We start from the raw sequence: 26379 nt of genomic DNA, 5'->3' as shown, positions 1-26379 counted from the left end.
TTCCAGAACCAGCCTCCCTGGTTTTATTGTCCTGTCTCGTGGCACTGGCTGGGCTCAGACCAACTACTTGTGGCCGTGGCTCCAGGCAGGGGTCTCAGACATACAAAAAGTGGTTAAGAGTCAGGGGTCACAAGCTAAACCAGTGGGGAACACTGGGAGTTACGCTGACGTGTTAATTTACGTGGCTTCTCTGGGCCTGTCTGCCTGTCTGAGTCACAAAGGGAAGATGTGTCCCCTCTTCTGCAGTGCCCCCAGCGCCCTCACCGGCCACGGGGAAGGATGCTGCTGGAGCCCAGAGCCTGTTTCCTGGCCTGGCAGTCCCATTAGTTTTGAGGTTGGTTGGCCTCTGAGGGCTCGGACGAAGGCGGCAGGTGGGTCTGGGGGAGAAGTGGCAGGGGCGGGCGGGCGGGCCACCATGACGGGTCCCAGGCACAGAAGTGTGGGCAGATGCTTCCGGGCGCTCCGCTTCGTGTCAGGAGCCACGAGTGAGTGCGGCAGGCAGGGCTGCCTGTGATTAGCCCGGTGGGAAGGAGCAGGTGACGGCCAGTGGGGGGCAGCCTGCATACTCCTCCAGGTTGGGGTGATCCAAGTCCCCACGGTTTGTGTGCACAGGGAGGCCCTGAGCCTGGTCGCTGGGGGGTCCGCTGGTTCTCACGCACACACAGTGGGGCTCCTTGGCACCTGGCTTATACAGCTTCCTGGGGACACCGGTCCAGTCTCTGCTCACACCTCCGCTAGGGACAGAAGGAGAGGGGACTCTTAGCGTGAATGTGGGATCTCTGCGGAGGGGGAAGGAGGAGTGATGTGGCGTCTTCCCAAGGTGGTGGTCTGCAGCCTGTGTCCCCCGGCCCTTCACACTCTCCCAGTTCCTCCAGCATCCCCTGCCGTGGGCAGAGTCCGCCATCCGGTCCCGTGCCTTACCAGGGGCAGGCGTTCCCCCACTGGCCTGGGAACTTTCCAGAAGCAGTGTCTGGACCTGATTCTCTTGTCCACTCCCCGCTGCAATCCTAGCACAAGGCCGTGTCTCCATCTTAGGGTCTGGGGCTCATGGCTGAAGGTGGGCAACTGAGGCTACGACCCAAGGCTAACGGGTCACACCCTGCGAGAGGCCCCATCCTAGGTGTCACCGGGCTTCAGAGGTGGAGCATTGCGCTCTGGCCCAGCGTGGGCCGGTCCCCATGGGCTCACAAGGAAGGTGAGAGTCTGGACCTGGTGCCCCGTGTACGTCCCAGTGTCTGGGACCAGGACCTGGTTAGAAACCACCCTGCTGGTGGCTCCCCCAAGAACAGGCTGTCAGGGCTCGGAGATGCCCTCCTTCCAGCCTCCTTCCTCCCAGGGACCCTTACTTCACACCCAGTCCCTATATGAACAGACGGGGCCGAGGCACAGGGGCAGGAAAGGCACTAGGGCAAGAAGGGGCCACAAAGACAGGGCTGGGCAGGGGAGGCAGCCTCCCAGGGGACCACTGCTCTCCGGGGCCCCTGCGTTCGGGCCCCCGTGTCCCAGCCTGTCCCTTCAGGTGGGCAGGCCGTGTCTCTTCAGAACTGGACGGCGGGAGCTTTCCTTTGGCCACGGTGCCTCTGCCTCCGGTGAACTGGGCCGGGCCGGGCCCAGGGTAAGCGGGTGGCTTTGGCTGTCTGCTCTCTGCACAAGGAGTCGGCCGTAAGCAGGGCAAGAAGGCCTCTTCCCGCAGAAGAGAGGGAATCTACACGGTTAGCCCTCCGGGAAGTGGCTTCCCTACCCTACCCAGGGAGAGCCGGGCTCCTACTGGGAGGCCCTTGAGGCTGGGTGCGTGGGGGATGCCTCTTCCGCACCGCAGCCGAGGGGGCTGATGGCTGCAAGTGCATTTGCGTCCAGGCTGGCCTGATAATCAGAGCAGAAAAAGACGTTTTGTCTCCCGCTCCTCAAACAACCTGGGATAATCCCCGCGGCATCTACCCGAAGCGGGCTCACCTCACGTTATTCCTGCGGGGAAGGCCGCACTTCCTGGAGCCACTCGGAGGTTGTAGCGTCTTTAAGACGGCATCGCAGGTCATTGCCGCCAGGGGCCGTCCCCCACCGCTTCACCCCTGTCTCCTGTAGGCAGGAGTGACGTGTGCGGAGGAAACAGAGGGAGGCCCTCGCTCGGATGGGTTGACAGGCCAAAGCGAGCAATGGCACTCGGGCCTTCCCACGCCCAGGCCAGGGTGTCTGGGGAGCTCAAACAGAACACAGGCCCAGGTCCCAACCGTCCCTCACTGTCCGTGATGTCGGTCCTCAGGAGGCTCCAGCACGGAGCCAGCATCGAGGATCGCTACCCAGAGCGTGTGGACTTTGAAAAGTCCCCCTGGGGGAACAGCTGGGTTACGGCTTCACCGAGTCCCGGGCAGGACGACCTGGAGGGAGGCGGAGAGGGCACGAGGGGAGCCTGCTTACCTCTCTGGGGAGCACCAGAGCCGGCTGCCCCTGCTGGAGCTCCACTCGGCGTTGCACGGCGGGAACTTGCGCTTCTCCTCCAGCGCCCGCCGGCCTGCCTCCGCGCCCCGGGTGATCACGGCTTCCACCTGGGCCAGTTCTGGGGTCGGGAGGCCATCCTCTCCGTAGAACCTTCCTATCACCCTTCCTGCGGTGACGGGAGAGTGGAGGTCAGAGTCACGCGGGAGGGACGCACGAGTAAACGCCTCGCCTCCGTGGTGCAGTGCAAGTCCCCAGGGTTTCTGGGTTGTGGACTGAGAACTCCTTAGAGTCTGGTGAGACCCCTGCTCTAGCTGCGGACGCCTCCAGCACGGAGGCCGTTGGCTTCGCCTCACGTGCCGACGCCGCTTCTCCGAGGGCGGCGCTTCTCCGAGTGACCCATCCTTCCGTGCCCCGCAGTGCTCGAGGCACCGGTCAGACAAGTGGCTGGCTGGTCAGGTAACATTTCTGTGGCTCGGTTCTTCCCCACGTTCAATTATTTTGTCCGGCAGAACTACGAATAAGTCATTTATTGAGCATTTACTCGGTGTCGGGTGCTGTGCTCACACTGCCACCGTTCTGCGAATCCTCTTAAGCACCTATGGGAGAGGAGCTGGGGTCCCCACTCCCAGAAGAGACACGGGAGGCTGAGTGGCTGGGGGGCCCATGAAGCCAGGGCTCACGTTCTCCACCCACCACCCTCTTCCCGCTCGGTCTCACTCAGTCCTTGGTGCAGTTTTAGATTCTCTCAGAAGAGCCAGCGAGTGGTGCGTGGGCCTGTGGGCCTGAGCCCGAGCAGTCAGTTGTCCTTCGGGGCAGGGGCTTTCTCGAGTCCCGCCGTCCCGCACCAAGGACAAGCAGCAGAAAGGACTCTCAAAGGTATGGCCTGCCCCCGCTGTGCCCGGACGCCAGTGGCAGCTGCGTGCCACGTGCCCAGCGTTTGGGCCACCCCTCGGGTCCACTCAGCCCGACTTCGGTTCTGTTCACATCACTTTTGTGACCTGGCTTAGGAGCTGCCACCCCGTTCCAATACAGCACGTACTTCCCTCTGCTCGTGTCCGACCTCTAAAAGACACGGCGATTCTGCCCGTCCCGTTTCCACTGCCCCCAGCCTCACCCGAACTGTGGACCCCAGCCAGCGGTGGCCTCCCACCTGCTCCCTCCACTTCGGTCCATGCCTCCCTACTGTTCTTCCTGCACAAAGCAACCGAGCCATCTTCATAAAACACGAGTCACGTCCTGTCACCTCCATGCCTGGTCTGGCCCTCCAGTGGCTTCTGAGAGCACGTGGATCAAACACAGACTTCTTCTTGTCAAGGCCTCCAAGGCTACAGCCGTCCCTTCCCCCCTCGTGTGCTGCAGGCCCCGGCACACGGGCTTCTTTCTCTTCGCGGACCGTACCTCGGCACCGGCGTTTGCTCAGCCTAGAACTTTCTCTCTCCAGACCTCAGTCTGACTGCCCCTCACTCCCAGCCCCTCCTAGAGGCCTCCCCGACCGTCTGCTCTAAAGGTGCCACGGGCCCCTCCCCCCATCACACTGGTTTTAGTCGTACACAGCCCTATCTGGAAACGTGTCATCGGTTTCCTTATTTACGGCATGTCTCTCCCACCGGTGAAACCCCAGCACTCGCAACAGCTTCGTAGGGAGCGTTCATCTTAAACGCTTCCTAGAACAAACGAAGGGTCGGGACCAGGCTTGCCGCCTAGGAGTCGGCCTAGCAGAAAACTTTCTCCTAGAGGGTCTCCGTACAAAGCGACCAGCCCGTCGTGGTGGGTTTTAGAAGTGAGACCCCAACAGAGGGCAACAGTAATAGAGGCAACAGAGCAAGACTTGTGGGAGCCGTGTCCTGGGAATGGTGGTCACCACCGGCTGGGTCTCCACACCAGTGCTGTATCCAGAACACACAGAAAAGAGGTCTCATCTGCTCGTGCAGCTTCGCCACGTGGCTGCCAAGGTGGCTTCCCGTCTTCACTTCCGTGCGCGCAGCACAGAATAAACCTTCATCCTCTGACGTGGCCTGAGGGTTTCTGGGCCCCTAAAGGGCCTAACACGGCCCACGGCCCATCGAGCGAGCTAAGAGCACAGGAGCTGCACCAGCTCATCGCTGGCCCAGCTCCCACCAGGACGGAACACAGCTTATCCACCGTAGGTATTCAGATAGACGCGGACTGTGGCTAAAATCTGTGTGAAGCCTCTCGAGACCACATCCCTCCCCCGCCCTCACACGCACACTAACACCCTTCAGACAAGGCTGGTTTGCTCATGTGCACAAACACATCAGTTTGCTCCCCAAACGTCAGGATGACGTGTTTGCTCTGGCACCCTTTGCCCACTCTCAGAGCTCCGTCTTTATTGTTTTGTGTTAAGATTTCTTGTCCTTATTAACCAAAATGTTTCAACCAGCCTCCTGAAGGTCTGCAGAGAGGTCAGTTCCTTCGGTGGAGCAGAGGCCAGACATGGTTGTGGCGTCGGGAATGACCCGGGGCAGACTGGGTGACGATAAAGAAGGGGTCTGCAGGCTGGGGGGACGAGAGCCAACCAAGAGCGTGGGGTGGGGACTGGAAACGGAAAGAACGTAGATGGTACGAAGAAAGGCCTCATCAGTCAGATGCGGGGGGAGCAGAGGAGTTCGTACAGATGCCAAGGCTCTCAGAAGAGGTGACCCGGGCAGTAATGACAGGGCAGACATTCAGAGGTGTTAGGGGCAGAGGAAGAACGCCTCCAACTGAGACCCGTCCCGGTAGTGAGGTGACACCGACGTCCCTCAGGAGCTCAGCTGCGTCCAAGGTGGGTTACAGTGAGAGGTCGGGGCTGCAGGGGATGAAAAGAGCCCAACCACCCAATGTCCAGTGTTTACAAAGCCATCTAGTGTTTAGAGTCTCACATTTCTTTAGGACACCATTGGTTGTCTGTTTAAAAGGTGGTTCCCTCAAGCATCACCAGTAAGTAGCAAGTGCGGTGCCCCGCGTGACCGGCTTTAGCACACGTGGGATCAGCCGGACTTCTACCCGGGAGACGGCTCCTTCAGGGTGGACACAGACTAATGTTTGTCCGTCTCCTTACAGAACAAAATAAAACCGTATTTGTCAAACTGGAACACAAACTGAGGCTTCAGGCCTTCCTGACGGACGGGGTGCTGAAGCCCGGCGCCTGGGGCCCAGCGCGGCGCCTGGGGCTGGCTGTTCGCGGGTGGTGCAGGCCGTCACTAGCTCCGGGGCCAACAGAGGCCAAGCTGAACGGCCGTGCCATCTCCCGCCAAGGCTAAGAGAGAGGGAAGCCGCGGTCCCAGCCACGACCTTCGGGGACTCGTTGCCACACCCACCACCAGAGTTTAAGGTGAAAGATCCACGGGTATGTTGCAGATTTTAACCTCGAGTCCGGTCCCCTGAACTCCAACCCTTGAGAAAACTGCAAGCCCGCCGAAGAGAATCTACGGAAACAGCCTGTGGAATACCTACCAACGAACTCGTAATTCTTCTCGTAGAACGACAGCCAGTTTTGAAGTGTCAGCAGCTCCGAAAATGACAAGCCGGACACATCGTCCACCAGGCCTGCTGCAGAGTGGTCCCCGGTCACAAACGCCCTGGACGCGTCTCGGCCTGCAGGAGAGAGGGGCCCGCATAGGTTAACCTGCAGACCACTGGCACTGCAGCGACTCCAAACCTGTCTTCTGAGAAACACCTGACAACCGCCACTCTGCATCTCCCAGAAAAGCTCGTCTCCCCTCCTCTGGGACACATGCTCCCGGATCTCGGACACGTATCTTTGCGCTCATCATCTTCTTCGTTTACCTTTAGCAGCACTAACGTGTCTTCCGGCTTCCGTGACACTACATTCCTGGCCTTCCTCCTCCCTCTCTAGCTTATTTCCTACCAGCCCTAGGGATCACTTCTTGCCTCCTCCTCTGCCGTCCACTCCTGTGGTTTCACAACCACCTCTACGCCAAGGATTGCCAGACTTCTCCTCAGCCCCAGACCGGTGTACCCAATTGTCTACTCAGTGCCCCTTAGATGTTGTACAAGTGTCACGAGTTCAAATGTCCACACTACATCAACCAGCACCCCCACCCCAGGAAACCTGCAGGCATTCGAGTGTTTCCTATCTCGGTAAATGTCAAACAGTTCCTCAGTGCAGAAATGCAGTCCGCAACACATCCTTTATCCCTCATGTCCTTGAGTGTCTTCCTTTTTTTTTTTTTTAATTTTTTTTTAATGTTTGTTTATTTTTGAAGGAGAGAGACAGAGTGTGAGTGGGGGAGGGGCAGAGAGAGAGGGAGACACAGAATCGGAAGCAGGCTCCGGGTTCTGAGCTGTCCACACAGATCCTGACGCGGGGCTCAAACCCACGAACCGTGAGATCATGACCTGAGCCGAAGTCAGACGCTCAACCGAGCCACCCAGGCGCCCCCTTGAGTGTCTTCCTAAGTGGTTCTTCTATCCGCGTGTCTTTCTCTGTGCGCCACTAAGCTGGCCCAGGCGGCCACTGTCGCTCATCCAAACTACTACAGTAAACCCCTAGCAGCTCTCCCTACGTTTGTTCCTTCCCTATTTTTCATACATCATTTACACTGGTATTTTAAACATGAACCGATGTCATTCTCTTGATTAAAAACCCTCAGGGGCTTCTGGGGCACCTGGGTGGCTCAGTCGGTGGAGCGTCTGCCTCTTGATTTTAGCTCAGGTCGTGATCTCACGGTTCCTGGGATCAAGCCCCATATCGGGCTCAGCGCTGACAATGCAGGGCCTGCTTGGGATTCTGTCTCTGCCCCACTCCCGCTCATGGTCTCTCAAAATAAACAAACTTTAAAAAATTGAAAAAAAAAATCCTCAGCGGCTTCCTTTTACCCTAGAACTATATCCAGATTCCTTAACACAGTACTCAGGGCCCTACACTGGCAGCCACCAATCCTGCCTTGCCCACTGTGCTCTCTTTCTCTCTCTCCTCCCCCTGTTAGGTTAGGGCCTCTGGTAATACAAGTGTGTTTTCCCTTCAACATTGTCACAAAAATAACTCATTGTTTACGTAATAACTATTTAATGTCTGTCTTTTCTACTAGTCTGCAAGTTTTATCAGGGAAGAGAACATACCAAACTCAGGATTGATTCCCCAGTGTCTGGTAGGGCCTAATCTTTAGTAATTATCAATAAATATTGGCTATCTGAAACCCATGCATTTATAATCAATTTTCAATAAGTCAGTTATCAATAATTATTTTCAATAATTCAAGGGAGGAAAGAAGTTATTTTTTTAATGTTTATTTATTTATTTGGTTAGAGAAAGAGTGTGTGCACGCACCCAGGAGAGGGGCCAAGGAGTGAGAGAGAGAGAACCCTAGCCTGGAGCCTAGACCTCAGAGCTGTGAGATTGTTATCTAAGCTGTAATCAAGAGGATACTTAACGGACTGAACCACCCAAGTGCCCCAGGGGAAAGAAGAGTCTTTTCAACAAATGGTGCTTGGACAACTGGATAGCGAGATGCAAAAGAACACATCATATATAAAGTTAACTCAAAACGTAGCAAGGACCTGAATATATGGGCTAAAGTATAAACTCTTAGAAGAAAACATAGGTATAAATCTTTGTGATCTTGGATTAGGTGATGGTTACTTAGATGAGACACAAAAGGCACAAGCTACCAAAAAATAAACGGACCAGACTTGATCAAAAATTTAAAATTTTGTGCATTAAAGTAAACCATCACGAAATGAAAAGCCAACCCATGACATGGGAGAAAATATCTGCAAATCATGGTCTGATAAGGGTCTAGTATCCAGGGTTTATAAAGAACTCTCACAACTCAATAAGAAAAAAAACTCAATTAAAAAACGGACAAAGGATTTGAACAGACATTTCTCCATGAAAATAAACAAATGGTCAGCAAGCACAGAAAAAGATGTTTGACACCTTTAGTTATTCAGGAAATGCAAATAAAACTACGATGAACTACGACATCAAAGCCACTGACTATAATAATAAAAAAAAAAAGACAATAAAAAAGACAAATTTGGCGAGAATGTGGAAAAACAGGAAGTCTAATACACCAGTGGTGGGAATATAGGCACTTGACAAAACAATGTGGCAGTTTCTCAAACCGTGCAACACAGGAGTTACCACATGACCCAGGAATTTTACTCTCAGGTATATACCCAAGAGAACTGAAAACATGTCCACACGAGCGTGTCCACGTATGATCATAGCAGTGCTCTTCATAACAGGCAAAAAATGGAAACCCAAACGTCCAACAAATTATGAACACATAAACAACATGTGGTATACACATATACATAAAATGGAGCATCCTTTGGTCATAAAGCAGAATGCAGTACTGATACATGACGATACAGGCTGAACTTTGAAAACACTTTGCTAAGTGAAGGGAGCCAGACACAAAAGGCCATGTGTATGATTCCACTTATATGAAATGTCCACACAGAAAGTAGACAGTGGTTGCCAGAGGCTGGGGGGTAGAAGGAGTGGGGACTGCCAGTGGATATGGGGGTCTCCTTTGGGGGGAATAAAAATGTCTGGAATTAGATCGGGAAGATGTTTGCACAGGTTTCTGACTATATTAAAAACGAGTGCCTGGGGGGGGGGGGGCTCAGTCGGTTAAGCTCAGGTCGTCACCATCTCGCGGTTCGTGGGTTCGAGCCCTGCGTCGGGCTCTGTACTGACAGCTCAGAGCCTGGAGCCTGCTTCGGATTCTGTGTCTCCCTCTCTCTCTCTGCCCCTTCCCTTGCTTGCGTTCTAGAGTGCACACTCTCTCTCTCCCTCTCTCAAAAATAAATATTAAAAAAAAAAATTAAAAACTACTGAATTGTATGGTGTAAAAGGGTGGATTTTGTATTATGTGATTATATCTTCATATAATAAAAATATTGACTGAACGAACAAATGAATAAAGGAACATGTCTGCTAGACCCTCCTAGACTGTGTGGGTGGTGGGGAACGTTAAGTTAATTTGATTCCTCGGCACCGGGCACAAGGCGGGCTGCACAGTAGTGGTCAAGGAAGGGATGTTGGACGAGTAACGGGCACAAAGGAACTCAGCAGACTGTAGACACATTGCAAGGGGAAAATCACCCCAGAGACGAAAGGGTCTATGCTCACACTTGTGCTTCCCACTAGGGCAGCTGCAACAGGGGTGTGACGGGGCTGGGCGCCACCAACTGCCCCTCCCCTGACAGCAAGTGAACCCTGACTCCAGTACCAGCTCTGCTGCTAGGTCACGGGGCAGCTCTGGGGAAGTCCCTTCCCTGCCTGGCAACCGACTGACCCCAATTCCTTCTCTGTGGATGCTTCCGGTTCCCGGAGTTCTCCCTAGAGACACGGAAGTCGCTTGTATTTAAGCACCAGACGCAGCTTCCCCATTCCCCAAGACTATGACAAATGGACATGCTTATTTAATACCAGCCGTCAGTGGCCTTAAGCTCAGCGTTTTTTCTCCTCCTTAATCCGGGAGGCGGTTATCCCTCTGGGCTGGTGGGACAACACCTCTCCAAGAAAGAGGCTGGAGATCCCGGCCCAAGGCCTGTCAGCACTTAGTTGTGGGGGCTTCAGGCAAATTCGTCAATCCCCTCAACTATAAAACAATAAATTTCATCCGACAAACGTTCCAGGCCTAACGTATACATAGCAGCTCTGTTGAAGGGCTGTGAAGCTGAGCAGACCCGTTCCGTGCGTTCCTACCTCATAACCTTTAACGGAGACAAGCGCACCTGTACTAGAAGCGAGAACAACTTGCTATTTTCAGGGGGAACTTGGAGTGAGAGCAAGGAAAGGTTCCTTTGGATAGGAGGCGGCTGGAATCGGTCGGGGAACTCCGAGGGCAGGGATAGGTCTCACTCATCTCTGCCCCGAGCCACGCAGTGCGGCACAAAGCAGGTGTTCGGAGGCTGCGGCCGGTAGGCAACTGAAGAGGCAGGAGGCCTGCTTCTCGAACCTACGCCGCTAAGAACGGATGGGACAGACGGGGGTGGGGGTGGGGGGTAGGTACGGGCTGGTGACAGTCGGCCACGGTCCCGACCGGGCCAAAGAGACCAGAGCGACGATGCAGCGGAGCACGGCCCCCGCACCGGTGTGAGGAACGTGGGGACACAAAGGCCGGGGAACGGATGAACGAACGAACGAATGAGCGCACGAGCGAACGGCGCAGAGGCGGCTACGGGCCCGCGTCGCAGCAGAAAAAGGCGTGAGCCGCCTCGCTGATACCTGCGAAGCCGCTATAGTGGGCCCCAGGCTCGTAGTGCCTCCGGCCGGGGGACACGTCGTAGACGCGCCCGAGCAACGCCAAGTAAAGGCCCGGGTCCCCGGCGCCGCCGCGGTAGCGGGCCAGCTCCTCGGGAACGAAAAGGCGAAGGCCGGCGCGGCCGCTCCACCAGCCCAGCCACCGCGCCGCCGCCGCCGTTGCCGCCACCGCCGCCGCCAGGCCCAGCCAGAGCCCTCGCCCGCCGAGCCCCGGCATCCGGGCCGCCGCAGGGCCCCGGCTCCTCGCCAGCGGCCGCCCAGCCATCCGCGGTCAAGATGGCGGCGACGCAGTTGTGACGTCACCGGCGCGACGCCCTCTCGCCCCCGTCCGCGTCCCCAAAGGGACAACGGGGGACTGAAGGGGAAAAGGCTGTGGCGAAAGGTCACTCCCTGCCTCCGATGCCTTTCAGTCACTTTTCAGCGTAGCTAGTGAACGTGGAGAGACACCGAGTAAGGAAGCTGACGAGGGCCTGGCCGCGCCGGGCGCCGCCCCCGACAAAAATGGCGGCAGAGGCGGCTGCGGCATGACGTAGACGTGAGGACGCACTCGCCCTCTCGAAAATCGGGGCTCCACCCTCTGTCCTCCGCGTGCTGTCTGTCGGCATCTGGTAGAATCCGCTTGACGGCGCCTTTGCGACGGCAGTCCTCGCTTGACGGCGACGAAGCCGGAAGCTCCAGCCGCCGCCGTCGTCCCTCCCTGTCCCCGCCCGCCGGGTGCCGCCGGAGGTTGACAGGTCGAGGCGGGGAGGCGGCGGCGGCAGAGCCGGACGCCCGAGACGGAGACCCCATGGGGAACGCTCCGAGTCACAGCAGTGAAGACGAAGCCGCCGCCGCCGGTGGCGAGGGCTGGGGCCCGCACCAGGAGTGGGCCGCGGACTCGGGCACGATCCCCGGCCCGGGCCCCGCGGCGCCCGCGCTGCCGCCCGCCGCGGCGCTGCTGGAGCCGGCCCGGCTGCGGGAGGCGGCGGCGGCGTTGCGGCCCGCGCCGCCCTGCGAGTCTCTGGTGTCTAGGCACCACGGCGCGCTGCTGCGCTGGCTGGAAGAGCGGCTGGGCCGCGGCGAAGAGTCCGTCACCTTGGAGCAGTTCCGGGAGCTGCTGGAGGCTCGTGGCGCCGGCTGCTCGGGCGAGCAGTTCGAGGAGGTCAGGCCCGGCTGGCGACCGCGGGGGCGGGGGCAGGGCGGTCGCCCTCTAGGGCGTGAAGAGGTGGGCAGTGCGGCTCTAGACGGGCCAGGCAGGAACCCACAGGGTCCGCCAGTTCGGAGGTTGGGAGCAAGGGGCGCTCGCTTCCAGCCTGGACACTCCGGGGGACGGCTGCGAATCTCTTTAACCTTTACTAGAGGTGCGGAAAGCCCAGACTAGGCCGTTCGTGCTTGGAAGAACTGGACAAGCCAAGCCCAGATGTCTTTGCATGTGGTAGTACAGACATTTGTGCCCTGGCCTGACGCTGGATCGGTTGCTCTCTGGATCTCCCTTATCGGGCTCCGGGACAGTGTAAGGGAAGGGAGGCGTAGGGATCGAGGGAGTGGCAGTGAACACAGAAAACCATTCTGTTTTATTGACCAGAGCACCTTCCGAGTCCAGTGTGGGCGCCTAACAAATGTGGGAGGAAAATGACACACAGTGGAAAATCTCACATTCCAGCAGCCATTCTCATCGCACAAAAACTAGCATTTCCAAAGTACACGTTTGTTTCCAGATAGTTGAAGAACCGTATTTTAGACTCAACTTAAGCCTCCGCGTAACCTAAAACTGATAGACAAACGTCAGGTTTCCTGTAAATACTTGTAATTATACAGCCTTTGGCATAAGTCACCAACGTCATCTCTGTTAAATGGTTAACAGCAAATTGATATGGCAACAATGTTGTTTCTTCAAAGAGATTTTAGGATTCACCTATACCGTTTCATTGTGGAGTTAAAAAGAACTGAGCCAGGGTCGTCCCCTGAGTCATTGGCAACCTGAGACTATTACTCAGATCCCCTGATTTTTTTGGTTTCTTTGTCTTATGTCCCACTGCCTTCTTCTTGGGACCCTATTTCTTTAACTCCACAGCGCTATGACAAAAAGATGCTTATTTTGTGAAAATGTGTAAGCCATGTAAAATCTTCAGTGTCGGTGAAGGGTGAGTATATAAAGCAGTAAACCGACAGCTAGTTGTAATGACCTTAAAAAGTGATGTACACTTTACAACAAGAGGCTCTTAAAGTATTTTAAGAACGTTTACTGTGTGTAGTCAGAATTCAGATACTGTGGTTTGTGTGTTTCTTACATTTTCTTTTAGAAGATACCTGTAAGATATCTCAGTTCTTGACAATGTGATCATATTAGTTAGTGAAGGGTCTCCATGTATGTATTTTCTTAATTCCAAGAGTTCACATAATACTTTGCACTCTAGCTCTCGGTGTATTAAGAGAAAATGAAGTGGTCCCAGAAAGGGCTGTGCAGATCAGTTGAAGGAGTTGGCACATTTCAGAATTGTCCAGAAGGGAATGGAGGGAGAGTATTTACATTGAGAGTGACAGGAGTAGAGCTGTGAGTGGAGCTGACAGGAGCCCTGTAATGTAAGGTCAAGAAATCCTCAGGGTGTCGTCCAGAGGTCACTCGAGGGCTGTGATATTGTTCACTGAGCAAATATTTGTTGAACATGCGCTGAGTGCCAGGCTCCTGGGTGACTGTGGAAAAAGCAGATACTTGCTCTGAAAGGGTATGTAGTACTGAAGGAGACACACATGAGCCCAGCAATTATAGGTGTGGTGAGTATTAGCCAAAGGAAAGTGTAGGGAAAAAAATAGCAAGAGTATGTAATCTCCTCTGGGAAGTCAAGGAAAACTTATGTGGAGGGTGACATTTCAGCTCAGAGTCGAAGGGTGAAAGCAGGCAAGGATCAGAGGAAGGGCTAACAGTGTTTCAGGCAGAGGGAATCACGTGCACCAAAGTCCAGAGAATGGAGAGTCTGGAAGAATAGGGTGATGAATGAGGCTTAGGCAAAACTGCTTCAAGGGACAGAGAAGCCCGTGCGTTGGTGGTTTAAATAGTAAACAGGCTTCATATGGAAAAGTCCAGGTGGGTAGGCCAGCTTTGACATGGCAATTTCAGTCACCGGGGACCTGGCTCCATCCACCTTCTTGTGCTGTCATCATCCACAGGCACCTTTTACTTAGTGACCCAAATGATTCCTTCCGCTGTCACTTTGCACGTTATGACAGCAGGAAAGGGAAAAGGGAAGGAGAGGGCCACATCTCCTTGCTTAAGGGCAGGGCTCGCATCCCATTGGCTCAAGCCCAGTGATATGGCCACACTTAGCTGCAAGGGAGTCTGGGAATGGGCGAGATTTTTATTTCATGGCCATGTAATTTGCTGAAAAATAAGTATGTAATTACTGTGAAAGAGGAGAGCAGATATCACATTATAATTGGTAGTCTTTGACTCACGTGGCTCGGTTCCTGAATGCTGAAGGAGAGAGCAAGGCTAGAGGAGTAGGCCGGAATCAGCCCATGGGGAGTCCTTTGCAGCCCCTGTGAAATAGGAGTTTGGAAACGAGTTTTAAGCAGGGTACGTGATGGTTGTGGCTTCCTTGTGTAGAACTGGTCGGAGAAGTGGATCCAAGCAGATCAGTTGGAGGCCATTATGAACAATTTTGAGAGGTGTGTAGGAAGTAGGACAAGCAGTCCTGAGTCTGAGTGGAGGATTAGAAGGAGAAAGGAATCAAGGATGACCCCAGCATTACTGGTTTAAGCAGTCAGAAAAGTGACAGTACTGTTGATTGACAACAGAAACCTTTTCAGGAAGGGCCGATCAGAGACCAGATGAGTTCGGTTTGGCCATGCTGAGCTCAGTGTGTCCATGGGGCAGCTAAGTGGAGGTGTGTCTTAGCCTGTTGGGCGTTTGCGTCTGGAGAGTCCTGGGAGAGAAGACCTGCCTGAGATACAGGGTCATCTCCTTGTTCCAGTGAGGAAATTGCCACATTGTTGCCTCCTCATCTGATGTGATGTCTTTTCTTTCTTTTCCTTTCAGTGACCGAAAGTCAAAAATATTATGCTTGGTGAGGACTTGGATCCCTTCGAGGTGATCCATGGACCGTTGAGCATAGTTAAATCCGGAGGTCACTCCGCCCCTGTAACTGAAGAAATACCCGGGAGGAAAAACCGAATGGTTGTACCTTCCTGTTATGAAACACAAAGTCCCAGTAGCCACCTATGTGGCAAAAATAAACATTAAGGAGCTGTAAGCACAGCAGTAAGAACTGGTGACTTGTAAAATGTTGCAAGTTCTCGTTTCTGTAAAAATCCCGGGTACCATCTAGGGCCGTGTCATAGAGCATTAAGTGTCCGTAGACCGAAGTCACAAGATAACGTGTCGGGAAGTCTTTGTTCACATCTGTGTAACTGTCTCCCTCCTTGTCTACAATGTATTCAAACACTTGGTATCTGGTGACTTTGGCCAGCCGTGTGGGGCCGGTGGGTGACAGCAGCCACCACACTGAGGTGGAGACTGAAGACACTGTAGGGTTCAGGGACTCACCTAAGAAGTTTGGAAATTAAGTTTGGGTAGTGACACTCAAGTGTGAGTCTTCTGTCCCTGAAGCCTGTGCCCTTTCTCCTTCAAGGACCTGCTTCTCTGTGATTGTTATTCTGTAGTCTCATCATTCCTCTTAAGCTTTAATTCTTTTTTTGTTTTAATGTTGCATTTATTTTTGAGAGAGAGTGTGAGCAGGGGAGGGGCAGAGAGAGGGGGGACAGGGGACTCTGCGATGACAGCGGCGAGCCCGATGCTGGGTTCGAACTCACGAGCTGTGAGATCGTGACCTGAGTCAAAGTCAGACGCTCAGCCAACTGAGCCACCTAGGCGCCCCTAGCCTTAATTCTTTAATTCTCCCCTATGTGCTAAGGGAGGCCTGGCAAGGATAATTCAAATTTGAGAAAAAGCATGGCGTATTTTTCTTGAAGTCTATTTACCTGTATTAGATTGGGTGTGGGGGGATAGTTGGGGCTTTGCTTGATACTAAAATCTGGTGACTTTCCCTCTGTACTGGTTAGCACTGGTTAGCACTGGTTAGTGGAAGAGAGCAGGTCTGGCTCTATGTGAAGGCTTATGCAGGTTGAAAAACCTGATTGGGGGGTGCCCTGGTGGCTCAGTCGGTTAAGCCTCCTACTTTGGCTCAGGTCATGATCTCGCAGTTCGTGGGTTCCAGCCCCGCGTCAGGCTCTGTGCTGACTGCTTGGAGCCTGGAACCTGCTTTGGATTCTGTGTCCCCCTCTCTCTGCCCCTCCTCCACTCACGCGGTCTCTCACTCTCAAAAATAAAAAAATAAAATAAAAACCTGACTGGGATAAGCTCACAGTGGTTGTTCTGTCCATAAGTACAGGGTAATGGTATTAGTAATATCCCAAGAGTTAAGTGTTAGCCACGTATGTGATTCTTTGCTTTAAGGTAAGTCTGTCCTTTGAATTGAGTGTGGAGACATTTCTGTGTCTTAGTTAATTCTCCCCTTAAGCTGGTGAAAATGTATTCTGATACTTCCATACAAGTGTAAGGGTTTTTGTGAAAGAGTAATAAAATGTCTTTGTGGTAGCAACTAAGATGATGAGTTATTTCTCTTCCTCGAGCACAGTGGAGCAGGTTCATTGGCATACGTTCCTGTCACACGGCTGAGTTGCCGAGCTGTGTACTTGCTCTTGGGCTCCAAGTCTGCATTGCCGGCTGCGTCCACCCAGGTGCCTTGCCTTCACATTCCCACGACCTTGGTTGCTTGAGGTGGTGTCCTAGCGAAGTTGCTGGAATTGTATTACAGACCAAAGTCTGAAGCGTTATCATTTTATAGTGTGACATACCTTTCCTCGTGGTAGGTGTGGTCCATGGGGAAGGATTCGGTCTGTTCTAGGGAGCGGTATCGAGTTGACTTCTTTGCAGAAGAGCGGTAGAGTTAAAATTAAATGTCTGTTTGACATCAGAGATTAGAGATGACGTGTTTGTGCTCTCGGCATGATGGGCTTGCAGAAGATCGCGTAGAGTCCAGGGCAGGAAGAGGTGCTGAACACAGAATGGCAGCAGTCGGCTGTTAGGGGGGAATTGAGATGAATGGGTCTTACTGTATAATTTGACATACTCACTTTGGTGCTTTGGGAAATTCATTGGGCTGTAAATCTGAGGGAAGGACCATTTTCATTTATTTATCGTTTTAGCACGGCCCCGGCTCACAGCCAGGGCTCAGTGGGTGTTCTCCCCTGTAGGGACCTCACGTTGGTTGGTGCTGCCCTCATTCTCCAGCCTTGTGTTTTATCTTCAATCTGTCACCTTACAGTAATGTATTTTTTGATGTTTGAGGAAACAGTTAAATATAGCTTTAGTGAAAACTTAAAAAGGTTCTTAGTCACTGCTGGGTTTTAGAGGAAACTTAGAGAAAAATACCGTTTGTCATTGTCGTGTCAACAGTGTTAATCAGCTGATGTAGAGTGGCCCTGAGCCCAACAAGTATGCGGACAGAACTGTGCAGGTGTCATTCTCTGCCCTTTCAGGGCACAGAGGGTTAGACACTTGTGTCTGCACCGTGAAGATGAAGCTGGCTGCGAGCACCACTGACCCTTAGCTCAGAGCCTGCGGGGACTCCCTGCTGCCTGAAAAGTCAGGTGCGTATTCCTGGGAACGGGTTGGAGCCCACAGGCTGGCCCGTCGGCCCTTACCTGCGCGAGGCCTGTGCCCTAGCCGGTGGGACACCCACCTTGTCCCGTGTGTGGACCTGGCTTCTCTCAGTTCTTCGAGATTCCCTGCCTTGGCCCTGTCACCTGGTCAGGACCAAGCTTTTCTTGTGACAGGATTCACATGTCTTTTGTGTCCTTCTGATTCAGCCCCGCCCTTGAGGCTCTTGCTTCCTGTTCTGTACCCGTCGTTGGGCACTTAGGAGCGCACTGCCTGGTCTCGGTGAGCAGTTAGGCCGCGAGGCCCCCACCCACCTGCCTGTGCTGCTGCGGCACCCAGGAAGCCTTCAGTTAGCGATGGCCATGGGTGGTGAAGAGGCAGTGCGGCAGGGGAGGGTGCTGGCAGAATTGGAGGTTATTTTGGCGCTGTGTGCTTTTCTGGGTCGGGGATGATGGCGTTGGCTTCTTCCAGAGAAATTCATGGTCTCAGAGAGCCATATGGAGGAGCTCTGTTTTGATTTCCCGGATTTCTGAAATGCCACTTCATCAGGTGCCGTCTTACTGTAGAAATTTCAGTGGCTCCCCATTGCTTTCGCAATCAAATGTTGGGCCAACCTTTAGGTCTTAGTACCTTTCCACTCTCATCTCCTGGTATTTTCAGCCAGACAAGCCCATTCACAGTTTCTCGTATGTGTGGGGATTTTGTCCTGTGCTCCCGTTGCCCCCTGTAGCCCTTTGCCCCACCCCTAGCAGTCTTTCAGGATCCGCAGAGGAGCATTTAACAGTGGCATGGAGTTTGGGAAAGGCTTCACCAAACCAAGGCTTGAGAGGCTGGAAGAATTTGCCTGGCAAAGGAAGGAAGGGATGCAGTTGAAAGGTGTGGCATGTGCAGATAAATTCGCGTGGGAGACTGTGGCAGAGTTTGGGAATGACGCTCCTTTGGTATCTAGCCTAGAGTCGGGGGGCAGGGTGGCTTAGTAGCCATTGCATGCAACCCGTCCCCTCCCCTTTCCCAGTAAAGGGGTCCCTTCTGTCACACCCTGGACAGATGTGTAGTGAGTCCACTAATGGGATCAGTGAGCTTGCTGTTTTGTAAGTCCGCCCGTTCCACTGCCCTGAGCTTCAGACTGGGGCCCTGGGGTCAGCCTGCGCGCGGGCAAGTCCTGGTCCCACCATGCCTAAGCCGTGTGACTCACGCGAGCACCCTGCGTCTCGGCTGCCTGTCCTGTATCTACCTTATCTAGTTACCCTGAGGGTTAAATGAATGAGTTCCCGCAGAGCGCCTGGAACGGTGCCTGGCACGTGCTTGCTGCTGTTTCTGGTGTCACTTTCCTCTGGTCCCAGCTCTGCACTAGGACCGTGTGCTCCGTCTTCTGTGGACTAAGCCTTTGAGTACTTCACTTAGACGCGGCTGCAGCACTGTCTCACAGATGGGCAAAGGGAGGCTTCAAGTGAGAGGTGAGCCTCTCAGCCGGCAGGTGGCAGTACTGAGACCAGATCCAGAACTCTGATGCAAGCATGTTTCTCCCAAATGGAACCAGTGTGCCACCTTTGTGTGGAGCCTGACGTGTGCCCTCTGGTCCTTGCCCCGGTTCTGGTCTGCTGTGTGTACCGTGGTCTTGATCCCACTGCTGGGTTCAGGAGGTTAAACAGGATCGGTCTGAGCCCCGTCCCGTGTTGCCCTAGGCCAGGGCAGATGGATAGAAATGTGCAGCCGGCCAGTCCACTCCCGTGTGTCTCGTCTGCGAGGTGGGCACTAGATTGTAGTGACAGTTCTTTGCACTTTGCCGGGCGTAGTTTTGTTCCTGAAACCTTTGGATCCTCATGGCAAGCTCTGAGGACAGGCTGAGCAGGAGGAGGGGTTGAGACTTAGGGGCCCCGAGTTTTGTCCCAGGCTCACAGAGGAGAGGCGGTGAGTCCGGTGCCGTACTTGATTCCAGACTTCCTCTTAGTCTCACTGTGTTGCCCTCGTTATTTCTCACATGCCGCATGGCCTGGGGCCTGTCCTTGGGTGCCGCCCGGGCGGCTACGGCTACATTGTGGCTGGCAGAGCAGGGTGGGTGTGGTAGGAGGAGGCCTGAATCAGGAGAGGAGGACGAGGAGACTGCGGGCCGCGTCCCTGACCGCCTGGAGATGGGTGTTGGCCCCATGGAAATAGGGGGCACTGCTCTGTTTTTAGATCAAAGTGGACTCATCCCCTTTGCACAGTTAGGGCCAGACCTAGTGTGTCCACTTGGGTTTTGGGCCCCATGTTCCAGGGCGTAGAGTTTCAAACCGCTGGAAATTTAGTGAGTGTTTAGGGAGTGTTAATTTGCGTATTAAACGTTAAACAGATCAGAATGGAGTAGGAAAGATCAGAGCACCTTGTATCTGATCAGAGAAAGTATTACATCATTTCATGACACTTTTGTGTCAACATTATGGACGCGGGGTCGTGACATGAAACGTGCTTCATCCAGCGGCTCAGCCAGTGAGACTTTAGAAGCTCTGCTCTGAGGTTATGTTAAACTGGAGGGTCCCCCAGGGGACAGGCAGCGTGGCAATGAGACTAAAGCCGTACGAGATCGAGAACTGGTTGAGGGAGACTCGGTGCCAGACGATCACTGTTTTCAGTGGTCTGTGGGCCGTTTGGGGGCACAGGGCTCGGGTACGTTCCGCACGCCCACAGGTGGTGACGTGAAGGAGGCGCGTTCCCTTTCGTTCTGTGGAGAAGAGAGTTGTTGCTGTCAGAACCAGCCAGGAGACAGGAGTTTCCCGTCACCAGTGTGTGTCCCAGAGACACTGGAGAAGGGGTTCCAGCTGTACAGAGGCACATCTTTTAAGAGATTGGTCAGTCCGTTCCAGTTCGAGCGCTGACAGAGATCTGGAATGACTGGCTCCCTCCACCCTCGATATTCTCCGGCGGCCTCGTGGTCCCCTTACCGTGAGATTGAGCTCTTCAGCCTAACGGGCCCGGCTCTCTCTCTCTCCTGACCTCCGTCCCGCTCTTCCTCTGCCTGCCTCGGTTGCAGCCACACCAAGCACGTTGTAGTCCTCTTGGTTTTCCCTGCACTCTGCCTGTGCTCCCACTCCGTCCCCTCTACCTAGCGTGGCTGCCCCGTCGTCGCACGCTTACAGATTCCTAGGTATTCGTTAAGGCCTAGTGCAAGGGTTGTCTCCTCGGGGCCGTTTTCCCCGAACGACCCTCCCGCTCTGGTGCTTCTGGTCTCTGAGTGTCTGTCAGCTCACGGCACAGCCGTTCCTAGTGTGGGGTCCCAAATCTCAATGGGGTTCAAATCCAAGCAGCGTATTTACTGCTCCTCATCATGTGGACGTGAACGAAATACGTAACCTCTCTGTTGCTCCCTAGCGAGAGGGTGGTACCTACGTTTGGGGCTGTTGTGGAAAATGCGAGTCGACGCACGTTAGGGCCTTAGAGGTCTGCCTGGTGCTTAGTAAATGCTCGGTAACTGTTAGGTACGCAGCTGTTCATGCTGTAATTCCGTTGTTAACGATGATCACACACCACATTGCTGCCGTTGGTTTACAGTCTGCTCTAAGGCCGTGAGGGTTTTAGAGGGCAAGGACTGTGCCCTGTCTATCTTCATATGTGTAGAGACGAGCGCAAGTTGTCGTGTGTAGTGGCTGCTTATCAGAGAGTGTTGAGCAAGCGCATGAGCAAACCAGATTCCGCGAAGTCCTGTGAGACAGACGAGGCGTTACTGTTCGGTTTGAAAACCTGTACGTTTCTTCTTCTTTTTTTTTAATGTGATTCCCTCACCTTCGGTCTTTTTTTTAAATTGAATTTGATTAATTAGTTAATTATTGTTATTTTTTAATTTACATCCAGATTAGTTAGCATATAGTGCAACAGTGATTTCAGGAGCAGATTCCTGAATGTCCCTTTCCCATTGAGCCCATCCCCCCCTCCCACCACCCCTCCAGTAACCCTCTGTTTCTTCTCCATATTTAAGAGTCCCTTGTGTTTTGTTCTCCTCCCTGTTTTTATATTATTTTTGTTTCCCTTCCCTTCTGTTCATCTGTTTTGACTCTTAAAGTCTTCATGACTGAAGTCATATGATTTTTGTCTTTCTCTGACTAATTTCACTTAGCATAATCCCCTCCAGTTCCATCCACGTAGTTGCCAATGGCAAGATTTCCTTCTTTTTGGTTGCCGAGTAATACTCCATTGTATCTATATACCACATTTTCTTTGTCCATTCATTCGTCGATGGACATTTGGGCTCTTTCCATACTTTGGCTATTGTCGATAGGGCTGCTATAAACACGGGGTGCATGTGTCCCTTCGAAACAGCACACCTGTATCCCTTGGGTAAATACCTAGTAGTGCACTTGCTGGGTCGTAGGGTAGTTCTATTTTTAATTTTCTGAGGAACCTCCATACTGTTTTCCAGAGTGGCTGCGCCAGTTTGCGTTCCCACCAACAGTGCAAAAGAGATCCTCTTTCTCTGCATCCTCACCAACATCTGTTGTTGCCTGAGTTGTTCATGTCAGCCATTCTGACAGGTGTAAGGTGGTTTCTCATTGTTGTTTGATTTGTATTTCCCTGATGATGAGTGATGTTGAATATTTTTTCCTGTGTCGGTTGGCCATCTGGATGTCTTCTTTGGAGAAGTGTCTATTCATGTCTTTTGCCCATTTCTTCACTGGATTATTTGTTTTTTGGGTGTTGAGTTTGATAAGATCTTTATAGATTTTGGATACTAACCCTTTATCTGATATGTCGTTTACAAATATCTTCTCCCATTCCATCGGTTGCCTTTTGCTGATTGTTTCCTTCGCTGTGTGGAAGCTTTTTGTTTTGATGAGATCCCAATAGTTCATTTTTGCTTTTGTTTCCCTTGCCTCTGGAGACGTGTTGAGTAAAAAGTTGCTATGGCCAAGATCAGAGAGGTTTTTGCCCGCTTTCTCCTTGAGGATTTTGATGGCTTCCTGTCTTACAGTGAGGTCTTTTATCCATTTTGAGTTTATTTTTGTGTCTGGTGTAAGAAAGTGGTCCAGGTTCATTTTTCTGCATGTTGTGGTCCAGTTTTCCCAGCACCACTTGCTGAAGAAAGAGACTGTCTTTATTCCATTGGATATCCTTTCCTGCTTTGTCAAAGATTAGTTGACCATACGTTTGTGGGTCCATTTCTGGGTTCTGTATTCTGTTCCATTGATCTGAGAGTCTTTTTTGTGCCAGAAAACCTGTACGTTTCTTTGAGGACAGTTTCCGAGTGTTAGGAAATGACTTATTTATTTGGTGAAGCTGTTAGTCATGCTGTTCTGATTTTTTCTCTCTCACCCAAAATGTTTTTGTTTGTTTCAAAATTCTTCTTGTTGTGTTCATTAACTATTGACAGGCCAACAGAATCTATGAGGAATAGCAAAACTGTCGTCGTTTTTATAACCTTACTTCTATGGGATTTTTTCTTGTCTGTCATCAGCACAGGAGTTGGGAAGCAGAGAGCACTGGAGATGCAATAAACAAGGAGGAAGCCAGGAGCTTTAGTGGATGTAGGACTTGAGTGCCATCTTGAGGTTTAGAGAAAGTGCGTCTCAGGTTTAAGGCTAATTCTGAGTAAATGTGGGCATGAGGTGCTGTTGGGGAAAGAGAAGAGCTCAAAGAGATTTTACGTCCTCAGTTTCCAGACTGCAAGAGCCCTGGGCCTTCTCTGAGCAAAGGAAGGAGAACACAGTCGTGAAGAACTGAGTCTGGAGTCTCGGATTCCAGTACTAGCTGTGTGACCTCAGGCAAGTTATCTGACCTCTCCGTGCATCTACAAAGTGGGGCAGTTAATAACGAAGTGCTGCTGCTGCCCTTACGAGGGATAAGTGGTGTTACGCAAAGTGCCTGGAGTTTAGGGATGCTCAGATGTTCATTCGGAGCTTCCCAAAGCATATGTCCTTCCCCGTGGGACAGGCTGCAGTTGTGCTGGTGCCCTCAGACCTCGAGGCCTTATTGTGCCCTGCCGGGGCCAAGTGGGGAAGGGCTGTGCGCGCTGTGGTTGTCACATGGTGGGGTCTTGGGGCAGGCGGAGGCTGTGCTTCTGTTCTGTCTCCCTCCACGCCCATTGGCTCCGAATTTATATCAGGCTTGTGTTCTCATTTCCTGATATTTAAAAATCCCCCTCGATGGCCAACAGGCACATGAAAAGATGTTCAACGTCGCTCCTCATCAGGGAAATACAAATCAAAACCACACTCAGATAACCACCTCACGCCAGTCAGAGTGGCCAAAATGAAGAAATCAGGAGACTATAGATGCTGGAGAGGATGTGGAGAGACGGGAACCCTCCTGCACTGTTGGTGGGAATGCAAATTGGCGCAGCCGCTCTGGAAAGCAGTGTGGAGGTTCCTCAGAAAATTAAAAATAGACCTACCCTATGACCCAGCAATAGCACTGCTAGGAATTTATCCAAGGGATACAGGAGTACTGATGCATAGGGGCACTTGTACCCCAATGTTTATAGCAGCACTCTCAACAATAGCCAAATTATGGAAAGAGCCCAATGTCCATCAACTGATGAATGGATAAAGAAATTGTGGTTTATATACACAATGGAGTACTACGTGGCAATGAGAAAAAATGAAATATGGCCCTTTGTAGCAACGTGGATGGAACTGGAGAGTGTGATGCTAAGTGAAATAAGCCATACAGAGAAAGACAGATACCATATGGTTTCACTCTTATGTGGATCCTGAGAAACGTAACAGAAACCCATGGGGGAGGGGAAGGGGAAAAAAAAAAAAAAAAAAAGGTTGGAGTGGGAGAGAGCCAAAGCATAAGAGACTCTTAAAAACTGAGAACAAACTGAGGGTTGATGGGGGGTGGGAGGGAGGGCAGGGTGGGTGATGGGTATTGAGGAGGGCACCTTTTGGGATGAGCACTGGGTGTTGTATGGAAACCAATTTGACAGTAAATTTCATATATTAAAAAATAAAAAATAAATAAAAAATAAAAATAAAAATCCCCCTCGATGCAGATTGTCACGTCACTGCCATTAGCAAACACTTATGCTTTCAGGTCTTATTTTGCACACACACATGTGTTTTCATATTTGTGTGTCTGGGGCTTTGTACTAATGTGCAAAGTGTGTATATTTGGTTTTTTTAAAACTAACGTGAGACTGCTCTCGGATATTCTTCCGTAGCCTACTTTTTCAGTCCGTGGCCTTCACCTTTCCATGTCAGTTCATGTCTGTGTCATCTGATGTCCATATTCACGCCTTTCTGGTTGTCCCAGAACTCTTATTTATGGTTGATATATCCAGTGTTTACAGAGGAGGAATATGACATGACTGAAAAAGCTATAAAACTACTGATGCATTCTATCCTGTGCCTGAAGCAGACGCTCAGAATTTTTGATTTTCCTTGTCATCACTCATGCGGCATAGAGCCCATGGGTCGTCCGCGCCCCTACGCAGTGTCTCACTGTCACCGAGTTGTCACTTGGCCCCTGCAGCTGGTGCTGGTAGGTCCCCGAGAGTCACCAGATGTCATGTTTGCATTACTTTATGAGTTGTCAGTTTTTAGGCCATCTTATTCCCCGCACAGAGCATGTCCTTAGTTGTCCTTCGCCATCCTGTCCTCACCCACATCCACACACCTGTCCCCCGGCAGAGTGTGTCTGCTGCGTTTAGTTTGCTCTCGGTGTGTGTGTTATTAAGGTGACATGAATCGTGTGTGTCCCTGAGCCGTTTATTCCACTGCTGCTTTTCCTTATATGTCTTTCCTCCCACGTTAACAACTGAATTGGTGCTTTTTGGTCCCTGTTATTAATTTAACTCCAGATTCTCTGCCAGTTTCCTGAATGTCTTCTAACACGTTCAGTGTGTTCAAGCACACAGGAAGGAGTTGCATAGACTCATCTTCTCCAGAGCTTTCCGACCTGCCTCATTCTGGACGTGTGCTGTGCAGCACCCCAGGGACTCGTCCACTCTCTCGGTTGGACCCCATTCTTCCTCTTTCTCCATGTGGTCTTTATTCAGGTGACCACACCACCCTCTGGTCGCTTTCTGACGAAGGGAGCATGAACTAGTGTGTGTTTTGAGAGCCTTGTGTGTGGAAGAATGTCTTTTTCCACTCTTTCACAGTTGGTGGTATTGTGGCTACATGCTGACTTTGGGGTTAGAGAGGGCCCCCCCCCCCCCCCTTATGTGGAGGGCCCAGCTCCCATCACCTTCCATCTCCCGGCATACCTGCGGAATTAGCCTCTGGTTCCCAACCTCTGATATGGACGCTGTGTCTCCTCCCTGCAAGTAGGAACTTCTCTGCTCAGTGACGTGAAGTCTCAGTCCCATGTGCCTTTATCCACCTGTAGGGTATTCGGCCTCTTCTGTTTCAAAACTCACATCCTTCAGTTTGGGGAAATCCCCTCGAATCGTAACGATTGTCCTTTCTCTCCCTGTGCTGTCTGTGCCCCTTTCTTCCGGAACTCCGAGTGTTTGGATAGTGGGCTCCTGGACAGGCCTCCTGGTTGTTTTCCTCTTTTCTTTCCCAGTTTCCGTCATTCTGTCTTTTTGCTGTACTCTCTGGGCACCTCAGTCAACTGAACTTCCAGCCTCTTGAGATTTCTCTTGCAAAATCTGTTAAGATTTTCGTTTTGCTGTGATATGTTAACTTTCAGGAGCTTATGAAAACATTCTGAATAGACTGGTTTTAATAGTAGTCTCCTGTTCTCTCATGATGACACAGCGTCTTTTTTATTAGGTAGTGGTGGCTGCTGATATATGGTGGGTTCTGAATATACTAGAACCCACTAGGTTGTGCACTTTAAAAGGGTGAATTTGATGGTATGTGAGTTACACCTTAGTAAAAGTGGTATTAAAAATACCTTTTTTAAAATATTTGTCTGAAGATACTGATGATCACCTTTTTGACGGTCTTGTCTCCTTCTCCTTTCTTTTCTCCAAGTTGCTTGTTCTGTGTTTCATATTAAGCCGTTCCTCAGGCGTCAGTGGTCCTGGGCTGCCCCCACTCACATTAAAGAGCAGGGTACTAAAGAGGTGGGGGCTCCACGCGTCTGGCTTACTGACAGCTGAGCCTCACTGGAAGGTGCTGGGCCCTTGCGGGGGGCGCCCTCC

At 52.2% G+C, this 26379-nt stretch overlaps 2 protein-coding genes across 5 annotated transcripts in view; one reads left to right on the top strand and one right to left on the bottom strand.

Annotated features, from left to right (window-relative positions):
• LOC131498419 (neuferricin) lies at positions 1 to 11187 on the bottom strand. Its single transcript, XM_058705701.1, has 4 exons — positions 10643 to 11187; positions 5893 to 6033; positions 2416 to 2602; positions 1 to 734 (listed from the first exon to the last, which is right to left on the bottom strand). The coding sequence occupies exons 1-4, from the start codon at positions 10941 to 10943 to the stop codon at positions 515 to 517; spliced, it is 849 nt and encodes a 282-aa protein (XP_058561684.1). The 5' UTR covers positions 10944 to 11187; the 3' UTR covers positions 1 to 514.
• Positions 11188 to 11311: 124 nt separating this feature from the next.
• Positions 11312 to 26379, top strand: part of ZZEF1 (zinc finger ZZ-type and EF-hand domain containing 1) — a 103875-nt gene continuing 88807 nt past the window's right edge. For all 4 annotated transcript variants that reach the window (XM_058705695.1, XM_058705693.1, XM_058705694.1 and 1 more), the window contains exon 1: positions 11312 to 11819. In XM_058705695.1, the coding sequence (XP_058561678.1) occupies positions 11466 to 11819 (354 nt within the window). In that variant the 5' untranslated portion in view covers positions 11312 to 11465. The remainder of the gene's footprint in view (positions 11820 to 26379) is intronic.

The sequence above is a fragment of the Neofelis nebulosa genome, chromosome 16 (genome assembly GCF_028018385.1).
Source record: "Neofelis nebulosa isolate mNeoNeb1 chromosome 16, mNeoNeb1.pri, whole genome shotgun sequence".
Taxonomy (NCBI): domain Eukaryota; kingdom Metazoa; phylum Chordata; class Mammalia; order Carnivora; family Felidae; genus Neofelis; species Neofelis nebulosa.
This window is presented reverse-complemented; position numbering and strand designations above follow the sequence as displayed.